The sequence below is a fragment of the Mercenaria mercenaria genome, chromosome 15, assembly GCF_021730395.1.
Source record: "Mercenaria mercenaria strain notata chromosome 15, MADL_Memer_1, whole genome shotgun sequence".
NCBI classification, from domain to species: Eukaryota; Metazoa; Mollusca; class Bivalvia; order Venerida; family Veneridae; genus Mercenaria; species Mercenaria mercenaria.
In genome coordinates this window covers 2,466,212-2,480,779 of record NC_069375.1, presented here as the reverse complement: position 1 = coordinate 2,480,779, position 14,568 = coordinate 2,466,212, and the positions used below count along the sequence as shown (strand labels likewise).

The 14,568-nt window shown below is 35.8% G+C and overlaps 1 protein-coding gene across 10 annotated transcripts in view; it reads left to right on the top strand.

Moving 5' to 3' along the window:
- The window catches only part of LOC123535014 (intermembrane lipid transfer protein VPS13B-like), a 31,613-nt gene extending 17,450 nt beyond the window's left edge, over window positions 1–14,163 (top strand). The window contains exons 3-6 of one of the 10 annotated variants that reach the window (XR_008367283.1): window positions 1,769–1,936; window positions 8,058–8,264; window positions 9,939–10,211; window positions 13,635–14,163. Coding sequence is in view for 4 of the 10 variants with exons in the window: in XM_053524398.1 (XP_053380373.1) it covers window positions 1,769–1,936; window positions 8,058–8,173 (284 nt within the window). In the remaining 6 variants the exon portion in view is untranslated. Of the gene's footprint in view, window positions 1–1,768; window positions 1,937–8,057; window positions 9,361–9,469; window positions 9,745–9,938; window positions 10,212–13,634 lie in introns of those variants that run through there. The other 9 variants (XR_008367281.1, XM_053524398.1, XM_053524397.1 and 6 more) reach the window with 9 other exon arrangements.
- Window positions 14,164–14,568: the final 405 nt, after the last annotated feature.

The window sequence follows — 14,568 nt, the reverse complement described above, 5'->3', positions numbered from 1 at the left end:
CCAAAGGCATATTATTTTAGGGGTCAGTATGTTAAATTTCTATGACAGCAAATTGTTTCTGAACAATAATTCTGGGATATTGTGGGGCTAATGCCTAATGCCTTCAAACTATAATGATTGGCTTTTGTCAGTAAACCCTTAATGTTTCGGAAAAATCGTTATTTCAAAGGTCAAGGCCATGACAGTTTTGACCGTTGAATAACTATAGGTCACTTGACCCTAAGGCCTGTGATCATAAGACTTCACAAGACAAGTGACAGAAGCCTGCAGTCAGTAGATGCCATAACTTTTTTGGGGCCAGCATTTCAAAGGTCAAGGTCAAAATGGCACTGAAGCTTAAAATTGTTTTCAAACAATAGCTAGTATATGTCTGGACCTTAATGGTCTAGTTGTATAATTGATTGTTTGTTGTCATATTACCCCTATTGTTTTTGGGGGTCATTAGCATAAAGGATAAGGTCACATTATACCAGTACTTTAGCCTGAAAATTATGATACCAGTTATCTTTGACAGGCTATCTTGTCAGTTATAACAAATAGAACAACTTTGGACATCATTTGTGAATAGTACACAGAATGTAATGGAAATTTGTAACAACTGATTAATTTGTAATAAAGTAAATAAAATAGATAAAGCTGTTGTCCCTCAAATCAGAAATAAACAGTGCATCAGGTTTACACAGTCTGCAGTAATCTAGGTCACAGTTTGGTGGAAACATCTGTCTACAGTAAACCTCACTTATAAGGAACTCGGATATAAGGAACACTCAGTTATAAGGAACAGTTTTCAATTTCCCCGATCTTATTCCTTCTTTATTCAATGTAAAAATCCTCCGTTATAGGGAACTAGCTGATGAAGTCAGAGTAACACCAGCACTTTCACGCGCTTTCTTCACATGAATAAACACAAATTATTTCATTTCTATGATATTCATGGATACGATAAATAGAAAATATATATTATAATATCATTAAAATTGACCAAATACTAGAAGATAGTAGACTTATATTTACTCAGAATTATGTATTAGAGCTACATGTATTAGGGTATTTCATGTTATCCTAAACAAAGTTGCTAATTAAGCATGATTAACAATGGCAAACAGTCGAGTTTACCAAATTTCCAACTGTAAAATATAAAGCAGGTGCTAAAATGGACAGTAGGAAACTATAGGTATAATTTACTATATACACTATATGTCAAAATGCCCTACTTTTGAACCTTAATGGGTAGTCTAATTTAACATTTTTTAAATACAAATTTGAACAGTTATTTTATATTTGTATTGCCTGTTAAAATAACATGCAGTCAAGCAAGGTAAGGCGAGTAACTGCAGCATATCTTATTATAGTCATAATGAAGCGCTGTCTAAATAAGAAGATAGAAATAACCAACAGAAAACCAAAAAAAAACACAAAATACGGTCATTCTTACTGACGTACATTTTGGCTTAGGGTTTAATGCCGTGTTTCAACAGTATCTCAGCTATGTACATGAAGACCTTACTATCTCTACAGGAGAGGATTTCTACTCGACTCGTAAAGATTCTCACATAAAGATTCATGGTCGGTCCGGAGTATGAGAGTGAGCCCTTTTTAAACGTTAGTCAAATAGTGTTCGCTATACAAATTGTGTTCGTTATGCAAACCTTGGTTACAAGGAACTAGTTCGCTATACGGATACAAGGAACCTCGGTTATAAGGAACAATTTTTAGAGGTCCGAAGCTGTTCCTTATAAGCGAGGTTTACTGTATTTTATGTTTGCAGATGGACAGAAGAAGAGAGTTACACCAATATTTTCATGTCCATGTAACACAAATGGTATGCATACAATTGATTGGTTGGTTGGAGAGAACTCTTCCAGGTTGGAGGAAGTTGAAAATGACTGCCTAGTGTTTACTTACCAGTTACCTCGGAAATATGTTCAAGTTCAAGGTTTGATTCATTAAGAATTTAAATATTGAAACTTTGATTGCTCGTATTTTAATGTTTGTGTGAATGTTGCTTTAAAACTATTTGATTAAATCTTCATAATCTTCAGCATGAATATCTTTTCCAGTCATGAAGTGCTCAAGGTGAGCTATTGTGGCTGGTCATTGTCAAGCATCTGTCAACATTTGCCTTGTTTACACTCTAGAGGCCACAGTTGTGATACAATATTTATAAAACTTAGAATGTTTGTCTTGATGATCTCTAGGTCAAATTAGAAAGTGGGTCATGGGGGTCAAAAACAAGGTCAGTAGGGCAGATCAAAGGAAAATCTTGTCAACACTCTAATAGTCTGCAGTTTAAGTTTGAAACTCATGAGAATTGGTCATAATGTGTGTCGTGATGACCTATAGGTCAAATTCAAATCTTGGCGATGCGGGGTCATACACTAGGTCACCCGATTAAATCAAAGGAACACTTCTTAACATTCTAGAGGTCACATTTATGACCTGATATTCATGAAAGTTCTTCAAAATGTTTATCTTGATGATCACTAGGTCTAGTAGTAGTTTGAATCTGGGTTGTGGGGTCAAAAACTAGGTCGCATTCTCAAATCACATAAAAGCTTGTTAATACTGTAGAGGCCACATTTAAGATCCTATCTTCATGAAATTTGGTCAGAATGTTTATCTCGATAATCTCTTCCTTAATCTGGGTCATGTGGTGTCAAATACTAGGTCACCTGATCAGATCAAAGGAAAAGCTTATTAACAGTCCAGAGATATAGGCCCAGTTATTCAAATGAGTCTTCCAGGGTCATCATGACCCTCTTATTGTTAAGTTTTTAGCTAAGTAGAAAGTGTATATTCCATTCAACAAAAAGTGTTCTGTTAAAAGAAAAGAACTTGTTTTATATATTAAACAATATTTTCAGTTTTAACCAAATTTAAGGTAAGCTTTTGTGATCGCCCACTTGGTTAGAATGTTAACCTTAATAACATCTTGGACGAGTTTGATATTGGGTCATCTGGGGTCAAAAACCAGGTCAACAAGATCTTCATGAAAATTGGTTAGAAGTTCACCTTGATGATATCTAGGTCAAGTTTGAAACTGGGTCACGTGCCGTCAAAAACTAGGTCAGTAGTTCAGATAATAGAAAAACCTTGTGACCTCTCTAGAGGCCATATTTTTCATGGGATCTGTATGAAAGTTGGTCTGAATGTTCATCTTGATGATATCTAGGTCAAGTTTGAAAGTGGATCACATGCCATCAAAAACTAGGTCAGTAGGTCAAATAATAGAAAAACCTTGTGACCACTCTAAAGACCATATTTTTCATGGGATCTAGGTCAAGTTCGAAACAGGGTCATGTGCGGTCAAAAACTAGGTCAGTAGGTCTAAAAATAGAAAAACCTTGTGACCTCTCTAGAGGCCATACTTGTGAATGGATCTCCATAAAAATTGGTCGGAATGTTTATCTTGATGATGTCTAGGTCAAGTTCGAAAGTGGGTCACGTGCCATTAAAAAGTAGGTCAGTATTTTTTATGGGATCTGTATGAAAGTTGGTCTGAATGTTTATCTTGATGATATATAGGTCAAGTTTGAAACTTGGTCAACTGCGATCAAAAACTAGGTCAGTAGGTCTTGAAATAGAAAAACCTTGTGACTTCTCTAGAGGCGATACCCGTGAATGGATCTTCATGAAAATTGGACAGAATGTTCAACTTGATGATATCTAGGTCAAGTTTGAAACTGGGTCACGTGCCTTAAAAAACTAGGTCAGTAGGTCAAATAATAAAAAAACCTTGTGACCTCTCTAGAGGCCATACTTTTCATGGGATCTGTATGAAAGTTGGTCTGAATATTCATCTTGATGATATTTAGGTCAAGTTTGAAACTGGGTCAACTGCGGTCAAAAACTAGGTCAGTAGGTCTAAAATTAGAAAAACCTTTTGACCTCTCTTGAGGTCATATTTTTCAATGGATCTGCATGAAAATTGATCTGAATGTTCACCTTGATGATATCTAGGTCAGTTTCGAAACTGGGTCACGTGCGGTCAAAAACTAGGCCAGTAGGTATAAAAATAGAAAAACCTTGCGACCTCTTTAGAGGCCATATTTTTCATGAGATCTTCATGAAAATTAGTGAGAATGTTCACCTTGATGATATCTAGGTAAATTCAAAACAGGGTCACGTACCTTTGAAAACTAGGTCAATAAGTCAAATAATAGAAAAACCTTGTGACCTCTCTAGAGACCATATTTTCAGTGGATCTTCATGAAAATTGGTCAGAATTTTTATCTTGATAATATCTAGGTCAAGTTCAAAACTGGGTCACATGAGCTCAAAAACTAGGTCAGTAGGTCAAATAATAGAAAAAACGACGTCATACTCAAAACTGGGTCATGTGGGAAGAGGTGAGCGATTCAGGACCATCATGGTCCTCTTGTTTAATGATGCCTATCCCGCCGAGGAGTCAAAATCTAGGATATCGTTTACGGCAGAGGGAACTTTTTTGCAGTATGCATTGCTCATACTTATGTTTAATAATTTGCTATTTTCAATGGCGGACACCGCTGTAACACAGTGTTAATTAGTCTAGATTGTATTTCTATCTATCTCCAACATTGCATACAATCTGCTACATGTATACTACTGTAAATGTTCATTTTTGTTTCAATTTCCTTTATCATGAAATATACAGAAATAATGATATCGTTAGTCCTGATGGTATTGTTACTTGCTTTCTTGCTGGATTCAGTGTTGAATTTATGGTTAATAATAGATGTTAAATCGTTTTGCATTTATTATGTACAGCTTTCATTTAAATACACATCAGATCATATAGCTTAACACAGTTTGTCGACTAGTATATTTAAGCATATATATTTGAAATATATGAGAATTGTTTAAAAGAAAGTTAAGGCACTGATTTGCAGTCTACGCTAGAGTGATTGACCATTTAGTTACAGGGAACTGGAAACAGATGAAAACATTTGGAATGCTGGATATAGGACAAAAACATATATTGACGTGTTTCCAAACGAAGGTGAAATGCTTATTTCTAGCAACCAGCGTGTGGGCATTTATCGAAGCTACAAGTCAAAATATCACAATTGAATACACCTTTAAAGTTGTCAAGATGAAATCTTCATTTCAGATAGTAACTTGGTAATATCATTTTTATAAGCAGGTGGTTTAGTTATTTCCATTTTATTCTGATAGATCTATCTTGACATGACAATTAAATAAATGGTCAATCACTCCAGTGTTACAGTAATAACACATGTATGCCTTCCTCTTTTGTTCAGAATACAAGAATTAATTGTCTAGAACATTTCTATAAATGATTAAAGAATAACAGCTTTATTTAGAACCGATCACTGGACTTATTCAAATTTTCTAGCCTAGCTGATATTTTATGTAGAACTATGTTACTATCAATGGCCTCTTGGTATGAAAGCTTAATAATGCAAAACAATTTGATATTTAATATTAACCGTATATATTCAACACTGAATCCAGCAAGAACGCAAGTATCAGGACTTAAGATATCATTGCTGGCAGCAAATTTCTGTATATTATGATAAAAAAGAAACAAAAATGATTCTACAAAATGAAGACTTTCAGTGGCAATTAACCGTAAATTCAACACTGAATCCAGCAAGAATGCAAATAACGATACCATCAGGACTTATGATATCATTATTTCTGTATATTTCATGATAAAAAAGAAATTGAAACAAAACTGAATTTACAAAACGAAGACTAATAGTAGCAAAACAACGTCGGAGATAGAAAGAAATTCAATCTAGACTGATTAACAGTGTTACAGCAGTGTTCACCTTTGAAAATCGCCCATTATTAAACACAAGTATAAACAATGCATATTGCTAATAATTCCATGACCTCTCAGGTCTTAAAAGCAAAACAAACAGCCAAAATAGACATGTTTACACCAAATTTCCCTCTGCCGTAAACAATATCCTGGATTATGACTCCTCGGCAGGATGGGCATCATTTAAAAATGCCCTCTGCGGTAAAGTTTATCATGCGTGACTATACCAGGGTCCCTTTGGAGGGTCTGAACGTCTGTGTAGACATACGCACAGACTTGAAACTTGCCAGGATTATCCCCAGATGTTTGATCGTTTGACGTGTGAGGTAAACACGATCAAATTATTTTGTACTGGGCCGTTGAATATGATTTTCGCATCAATTTTAATAAAAGTCCAATTTAAAAAGCTGTATACTTCTTTATTTCGCGAAGTTGGCGGCCAGGATTAATTATATAATATGTTTAGGCATTTACACGTATGCCTGCACCAGAATATCTTCATGGAAAGTCGAAATAAAAAATACAGTTAAAAAAACTAACACCACTACTCAACGTTATTGATTTCCTACCTCTGTGGCAGCCGCATCCCACGGCGTGGTGGACATCAGGTAACAGGGTGTGAGGTATGCACATGCTTGGAGAGAGGTATGCACATGCCTGGAGAGAGGTATGCACATGCTGGGAGAGAGGTATGCACATGCTGGGAGAGAGGTTTGACATCCTGGGTATGCACATGCTTGGAAAGAGGTATGCACATGCTTGGAGACAGGTATGCACATACTTTGAAGTATGCACATGCTTGGAGAGAGGTATGCACATGCTAGGAGAGAGGTATACACATGCTTGGAGAGAGGTATGCACATGCTTCGAGAGAGGTATGCACATGCTTCGAGAGAGGTATGCACACGCTGGGAGAGAGGTATGCCATCCTGGGAGAGAGGTATGCACATCCTGGGAGAGAAGTATGCACATGCTGGGAGAGAGGTATGCACATGCTGGGAGAGAGGTATGCACATGCTGGGAGAGAGGTATGCACATGCTTGGAGAGAGGTATGAATATGCAAGAAAAGCGGTATGAATATACTGGTAGAGAGGTATGAACATACAAGTGGGACATATAAGCACGTTTGGAGAGAGGTATGAATTTGTAGGAGAAAGGAATGAACATGCAGTATAGAGGTATGAACATACAGTAAGAAAGGTATGGGTATGACAGTAGAAAGTGAGAGGTAAGAACCTTCAGCCAATAGAAGGAAAGTGGTATGAACATACAAAGCGAGAGGTATGACCATGCAGAGGGGTGGTATGAACCAGCATTCAATAGGAGAGATATATGAACATGCAGGGAGAAAAAACAACAGTGAAACTTTTGCCAATATATTCACATGATCTTTAAGTTTATACCAGTTTATTATAATGTGTAGCTTGATTTTAAAGAATTTATAAATCTTTTACTAGCTGCAGGTGCAGATGGGAATATCCAACTCAAGTGTAACAGCTACCCAAGAACCAAGTGTTTCTATCTGCTTCCAGACATAGATCTTTTTTTCTTGCATATCATATTCTACAAATTGTAATGGGAGAATTACCTGAAGGTCAAACTGCTGAATACTAGACTGCTGTGATATGATATGATATCTGAATGAAAAAACATATCTGGACAAAACCATAAAATTTGATACATGTATGCAAATTTAAACAATTACTAGCTCAACTGTCAAGGTGAGCTTTTGTGAAAATCTTTTTCTTCAGAACCACTGGGCAGATTTACACCAAACTTCACAGGAATGATCATTGGGTGGTCCTCTTTCAAAATTGCCCAAAAAATTTGATTCCATGTAGAACTCTGGTTGCCATGGCAACCAAAAAGAAAAACTTTGAAAATGGTTTCTTGTCAGAAATTGTAAGCCGGATTTCAAAAATATTTCATGGAAATGATCTCTGGGTGACCCTCTACCAAAATTGCCTTAGCCATTCTTTTTCGGTTAAAAGCAAGTTCCTCTACCAAGTTTGTTTAGATTATCCCCCTTGGGTCAAATATGGCCCTGCCTTTTGGTCATATGGTTTACATAGACTTATTTAAGAAAAACTTTGGCCAACTCTGTATTGAAACAGCTGAAAATATTTCAAATTGTTCAGAATAATGTCCAATTTGTAATAGGAATTTTGAATATATTTGTTTTAGTTTGCCTGCTTTTTGAAAGCTTTGAGTATGAAAACATGTCTTTTTTTTTGGGGGGGGGGGTCTCTTTTTATCAATTTACAATGTTTGATTTGTGTTTTACAGGCTTACTTCTTGAGAGCAGGCAGCTACAAAATGGAAGGTCAACAAAACCAGTATACTTGAAAAGCAAGAAAGAAACACCAGGAAATATGAAAAGACAGAAGAACAAGGGAACTTGAATAAAAAAAACTTTTAAAGATAGGAATTCAGGTTATACTTAGAAACTAAATTTATTTTGAGAACAGCAGTGATTGACTAAGCTCTGTTACTGTAAGAGATAAAGTGGTTTTGTTATGCTCATAAAACATACAAAAGTTTCATTAATCTTATTTTAGATAATTGTTTTCTGGTTTATTTTACAAAGGTAGTCTACTAATTAACATAGTTATATTTAAAGAGAATTCCGATAATTTTTTTCCTTTCATAGAATTTTTTTAAATTCATATATATGATAGGAAAATGTGTGCTGAAAACAATGAACAAATAAAAATAATAGGTCACCAGGCTTGTTTTTGTGAAAAATTGCTTTGAACACACCCACTGTTGCTGAAACTGCCAGCGATTTTTGAACATTTTCATAATTTTCTGCTTTTTTATAAATACCAACCAAAATATACATCCAGGCAGCACAATACGGTTTTTTTCTTATTACAGATTTTATCATATACTTACTTGATATCATAGTCATATTTGTAATACTCTATCCTTACAATGATGGGTACAAATGAAAAAAAAATATTGTTTCATATTTACTTTTGTGAACTTTTTTCAATGAAAAATACCCATAGTGAAGAATATTTTTTTAAATTTTGAAAAAACTCTTTCATAGAATTTTTTTCCTTTTTTTCTTGTGTATAGATAATTGTATTGTGAGCATAAAAATGGCTAAAAATGTATGGGTCACCAGGCTAAATTTTATGTTAAGACCGCTAGAATACAAACACCTGTTCGGACGGAAATGGCGCGAACCTGCCCAAATTTATTACATGTATGTCTGCTAAAAGTTTAAAAAAAGTTTTAAAAATTCTTAATTCTTTCTATAATTGCATACTAAATAATCTGAAAGGTGATATTGTCTTATCAGTACTAAGTCAATTATCTTACATAATATGAACAACACTGTCTTTATACTAAAATGCGATGTGAAAACACAACCACAAAAATAGCAAGATACCTGTCAGGCATGATACTTGTCAATACAACATAAACCAGTATCAACATCTGATTACTGATATAACTTATCAAAAATGTTATTTCATTCAAGATTCCTCATATTTAAGATTGTCTGTAATATGTTTCAACAAATGTTGACTTCAGTTCAGTTTTCCATAGAAAGTGTCGGCTGCGCAGAAAGATGCGCATTAAAAACTATAGGAATTCCCTTTAAGTAATATTTTCCATGAAATTTTAAAGAGAATGTTTTGTTATACTCTCACAAAACAAAGTTTAAGGTAGTAATTTTGTCTGTCTTTCAGTCCCTTGGTTTTCATGGTTTCCGGATGGTAACTCATGAAATGCTTGACCGATTTAAATATTTTTGGTACACAGGTGTAACATCAGAAAAGGTCAAGTTCGACTTTGGGGTCAGTAGGTCAAAGGTCAAGGTCACAGTGACCCTGAACAGTTAAATGGTTTCCAGATGATAACTTGAGAATGCTTTGGCCTAGGATCATAGATTTTGTAACACAGGTGTATCATGATAAGATAAAGTGTTGGCTAGTGATGCACACTTAAATGTTTATGTTCATTTTCTTTTCTCTGGGAAGTTCATTGTTAGTTTCAGGTAAAGGAGATGATAAAAACAATGATTACATTAAAAACATAGTGATTTTAGAAAATGCAGTTTAATTTGTCTTTTAATTTTAATTTTAGAAGTTTTCTTACTTTGATGAAATGTATTGTTTTTAATGGTATGTTAGTTAACAGTAGTATATTCTTTAACAGAGTGGTGAATCTGTGATTGGCTACCTCCACACTGAGATGACTAGACTGCTTCGAAAGTTGATAGGGTGCTTCAGAACCACGAAAGTCATCTGTGATGCAACAGATCTCACCAAGGTACTCTTCCAGGTCTGGTACCTTTCCAGGTCTGGGACAACCAACATGATGATTAGAGAATAGTTGTTGGCTGGCGTGTTAGAGAATACCGAGACAACAATGATGTATCCCCAGAGATAACAAAGAAATTCTTCAGGTTGTTGATTCTTTAGAGATAAGGTGGGTTGTTTTTTCAAATCATAATTTTTAGCTCACCCGAGCACGAAGTGTTCAAAGGTGAGCTTTTGTGATCGCCCTGTGTCTGTTGTCTGTCAACCGTCGTTGTGCGTCATCAACAGTTTGACTGTTAACACTCTAGACGTCACAATTTTTCCCTAATCTTAAGAAACTTGGTCAGAGTGTTACCCTCAATAAAAACTTAGACTAGTTTAATATTGGGTCATCTGGAGTCAAAAACTAGGTCGCCAGATCAGATCAAAGGAAATGCTTGTTAACACTCTAGAGGTCACAATTTTGACCCGATCTTAATGAAACTTGGTTAGAATGTTACCCTCAATAAAATCTTGGATGAGTTTGATATTGGGTCATCTAGGGTCAAAAACTAGGTAACCAGGTCAAATCAAAGGAAAAGTTTGTTAACACTCTAGAGGTCACAATTTTGGCCCAATCTTAATAAAACTTGGTCAGAATGTTACCCTCAGTAAAATCTTGAAAGAGTTTAATATTGGGTCATCTGAGGTTAAAAACTAGATCACCAGGTCAAAACAAAGGAAAAGTTTGCTAACACTCTAGAGGTCACAACTTTGGCCCAATCTTAATGAAACTTGGTCAGAATGTTACCCTTAATAAAATCTTGGATGATTTCGATATTGGGACATCTGGGATCAAAAACTAGTTCACAAGGTCAAATCAAAGGAAAAGCTTGTTAACACTCTAGAGGAGACCACATTTATGACTGTATCTTCATGAAATTTGGTCAGATTGTTAATCTTGATGATCTCAAGGTTTAGTTTGAATCTGGGTCATGTAGGGTCAAAAAGTAGATTACCAGGTCAAATCAAAGGAAAAGCTAGTTAACACTCAAGAGGCCACATTTATGACCATATCTTAATGAAACTTGGTCAGCCCGCCCGCTTAGCTCAGTAGGTAGAGCGTCGGTCTACGGATCGCGGGGTCGTGAGTTCGATCCTAGGGCAGGGCGTATGTTCTCCGTGACTATTTGATAAATGACATTGTGTCTGAAATCACACCACTCCACCTCTGATTCATGTGGGGAAGTTGGCAGTTACTTGCGGAGTACAGGTTTGTACTGGTACAGAATCCAGGAACACTGGTTAGGTTAACTGCCCGCTGTTACATGACTGAAATACTGTTGAAAAACGGCATTGAACCCACAACAAACAAACAAAAGAAACTTGGTCAGAATGTTAATCTTGATGATATATAGGTAAAGTTCAAATCTGGGTCAGATGGGGTCAAAAACTAGGTCACTAGGTCAAATCAAAGGAAAAGCTTGTTAACATTTGGAGGCCATATTTATGACTGTATCTTCATGAAACATAGTAAGAATGTTAATCTTGATGATGCTTAGGTCCAGTTTGAATCTGGGTCATGTGGGGTCAAAACTATTTCACTGGGTCAAATCAAAGGAAAAGCTAGTTAACACTCTAGAGGTTACAATTTTGGCCAAATCTTAATGAAACTTGGTCAGAATGTTACCCTCAATAAAATCTTGGATGAGTTTGATATTAGGTCATCTGGGGTCAAAAAGTCTGCCTTCATGGCCCTCTTGTTTATAAAACTTCTTTACTATCATGACCCCAGTCTGTAAAATGGAGGAGGCAACTCTGTCAAGTATTTTGACTGAATTATGGCCCCTTTTTGTCTTAGAATTGGTGTGAGCGTTAGCATGAGCGTCACACAAAAGTTTGCATACCACCCCAAATATTTTCGAAGTGCATTGAGATATTGCTTTCATATTTTGCATACTTGTTCACCATCATGACCCCAGTCTGTAAAAAGGCAACTATATCAAGCATTTTGACTGAATTATGGCCCCTTTTTGACTTAGAACATGCTTATTGTAATGTTAAGTTTTACTCATTCCTTATTAGCTCATCTGATTTTTTGAAAAAAAATGATGAGTTATTGTCATCACTTGAGCGGTTGTCGGCGTCGGCGTCGGCGTTGCCAGGTTAAGTTTTATGTTTAGGTCAGCTTTTCTCCTAAACTATCAAAGCTATTGCTTTGAAACTTGGAATACTTGTTCACCATCATAAGCTGACCCTGTATAGCAAGAAACATAACTCCATCTTGCTTTTTGCAAGATTTATGGCCCCTTTTGTACTTAGAAAATATCAGATTTCTTGGTTAAGTTTTATGTTTAGGTCAACTTTTCTCCTAAACTATCAAAGCTATTGCTTTGAAACTTGGAATACTTGTTCACCATCATAAGCAGACCCTGTACATCAAGAAACATAACTCCATCTTGCTTTTTGCAAGATTTATTGCCCCTTTTGGACTTAGAAAATCAGTTTTCTTGGTTAAGTTTTATGTTTAGGTCAGCTTTTATCCTAAACTATCCAAGCTATTACTTTAAAACTTTCAACACTTGTTCACCATCATAAGTTGACCCTGTATAGCAAGAAACATAACTCCGTCCTGCTTTTTGCAAGATTTATGGCCCCTTTTGGACTTAGAAAATATCAAATTTCTTGGTTAAGTTTTATGTTTAGGTCAACTTTTTCTCTTAAACTATCAAGCTATTGCTTTGAAACTTGCAACACTTGTTCACCATCATAAGCTGACCCTGTACAGCAAGCAACATAACTCCATCCTGCTTTTTGCAATAATTATTGCCCCTTTTGGACTTAGAAAATCATTTTCTTGGTTGAGTATTATGTTTAAGTCAACTTTTCTCATAAACTATCAAAGCTATTGCTTTAAAACTTGCAACAGTTTTTCACCATCATAAGTGGACACTGTACATCAAGAAACATAACTCTATCCTGTTTTTGCAAGAATGATGGCCCTTTTTAGACTTAGAAAATCATGGGTAGGACAATATTTCTATTACACAAAAAAAATCAGATGAGCGTCAGCACCCGCAAGGCGGTGCTCTTGTATTATACTATCAAGCACTGAGAATAGTCGAACGCGCTGCCCACTGATAGCTCTTGTTATGGCATCTACTCTGAAACTACTTGGTGGTTTTCAATGAATCTTGGCCACAATGGACTGGGTTGTGTGTGGACAGGTGAGCAATTCAGGACCAACATGGTTACTATAAATACGGGTAGCTTATTTTGAAACTTTTATTATTGGCCGTAGGGGAAAACCGAGACCACTTTCCTGTGCTACAACATGTATGGTATCTCCAATTTTAAGGTGTATTTCGACATTACCTGTACCTGCTAAGGATTTTTTGTGGACTTAGATTTTTTCTGGAGTTTCTTCCCTTTGTTGTTCCTGTCATTTGGGCTTCAACAGTCAAGTTCTTTAAATTTTGCCCCCATCCTCTGATGTAACCCTTCGAGCATATATTGCCCTGCTTGGCGAGGCTCTTGGTATACATTATTTAACTTAATTATTCAATTTCTTTAACTGAAACACAATTGCTAAATATAAATCTTTCTGTTGCAGTCGCCATCTGTTTGTCCGGTTTGTCAGTGGTTCTTCTTACTCCCAAGACTGAACTGCCCAAACCAGATCATATAGAGACACACTGGGTATCTATCTGGGAAATGAAGCTTCACACTGGAAAGGAAAGGTGTCTTAAACTGAGTAAGATGTCTTTACTTCTCCTGTCACTACTGCACTGCAATGCTGATCCAGAGCCGTCCTTCAGCATACTGAGGAAGATACAGGCTGACAGCAGGAGCAACCTAGCTCTGGAAACCATTCAGAACTTGATGTCTGTGAAAATGAACAATCACTCTATATGTTAACATTCTCTTCATCTCATGAACTTATTAGAGAGGGAAAGTCAGCGTGTAATGTATACACTCGTAAGTGAAGACAGCATAAATGATGTGTTACTTGTTGAAATACTAAATTGTGCTTTTAATATTTTTATAAAGTGTCTATGGTTAAGTGGAGACAGCTTGATTTGTATTCATTGTGATATCTGGATAAGAGGACATCAGTTATGAAACAGAAAAGTGATATTGATATGTCAAAATATATATATTGTGTTGTTAAAATAGTTAATGTGTTTCTGTTAGTATTTTGAAGTGAATATATTTAAGAGTAAAATAAAAGATAACATAAATTTTTGGATTTTGTCTGTAAAATTGTGTGATTGTGAGCTTAAATTATGTCGATAAAAAAAAAAGTTTTTAGACCCAAAGAGCAGCTGAAAAATAGCAAACCTCCAGTTTTGGGATTCTGAACCTATCACATTTTTGAGACCCAAACAGCAGCTGAAAAATAGCAAACATCTATTTTTGGTATGCTGGGAATACATTATTTTTAGCTTGAATATACAAAGTATATGGTAGCTATTTTACTCACCCCAGCGGCGGCGGCATTCCGTGTCCCCACCTTGGTTAAAGTCTTTTTAACACTTTCTGTTTTT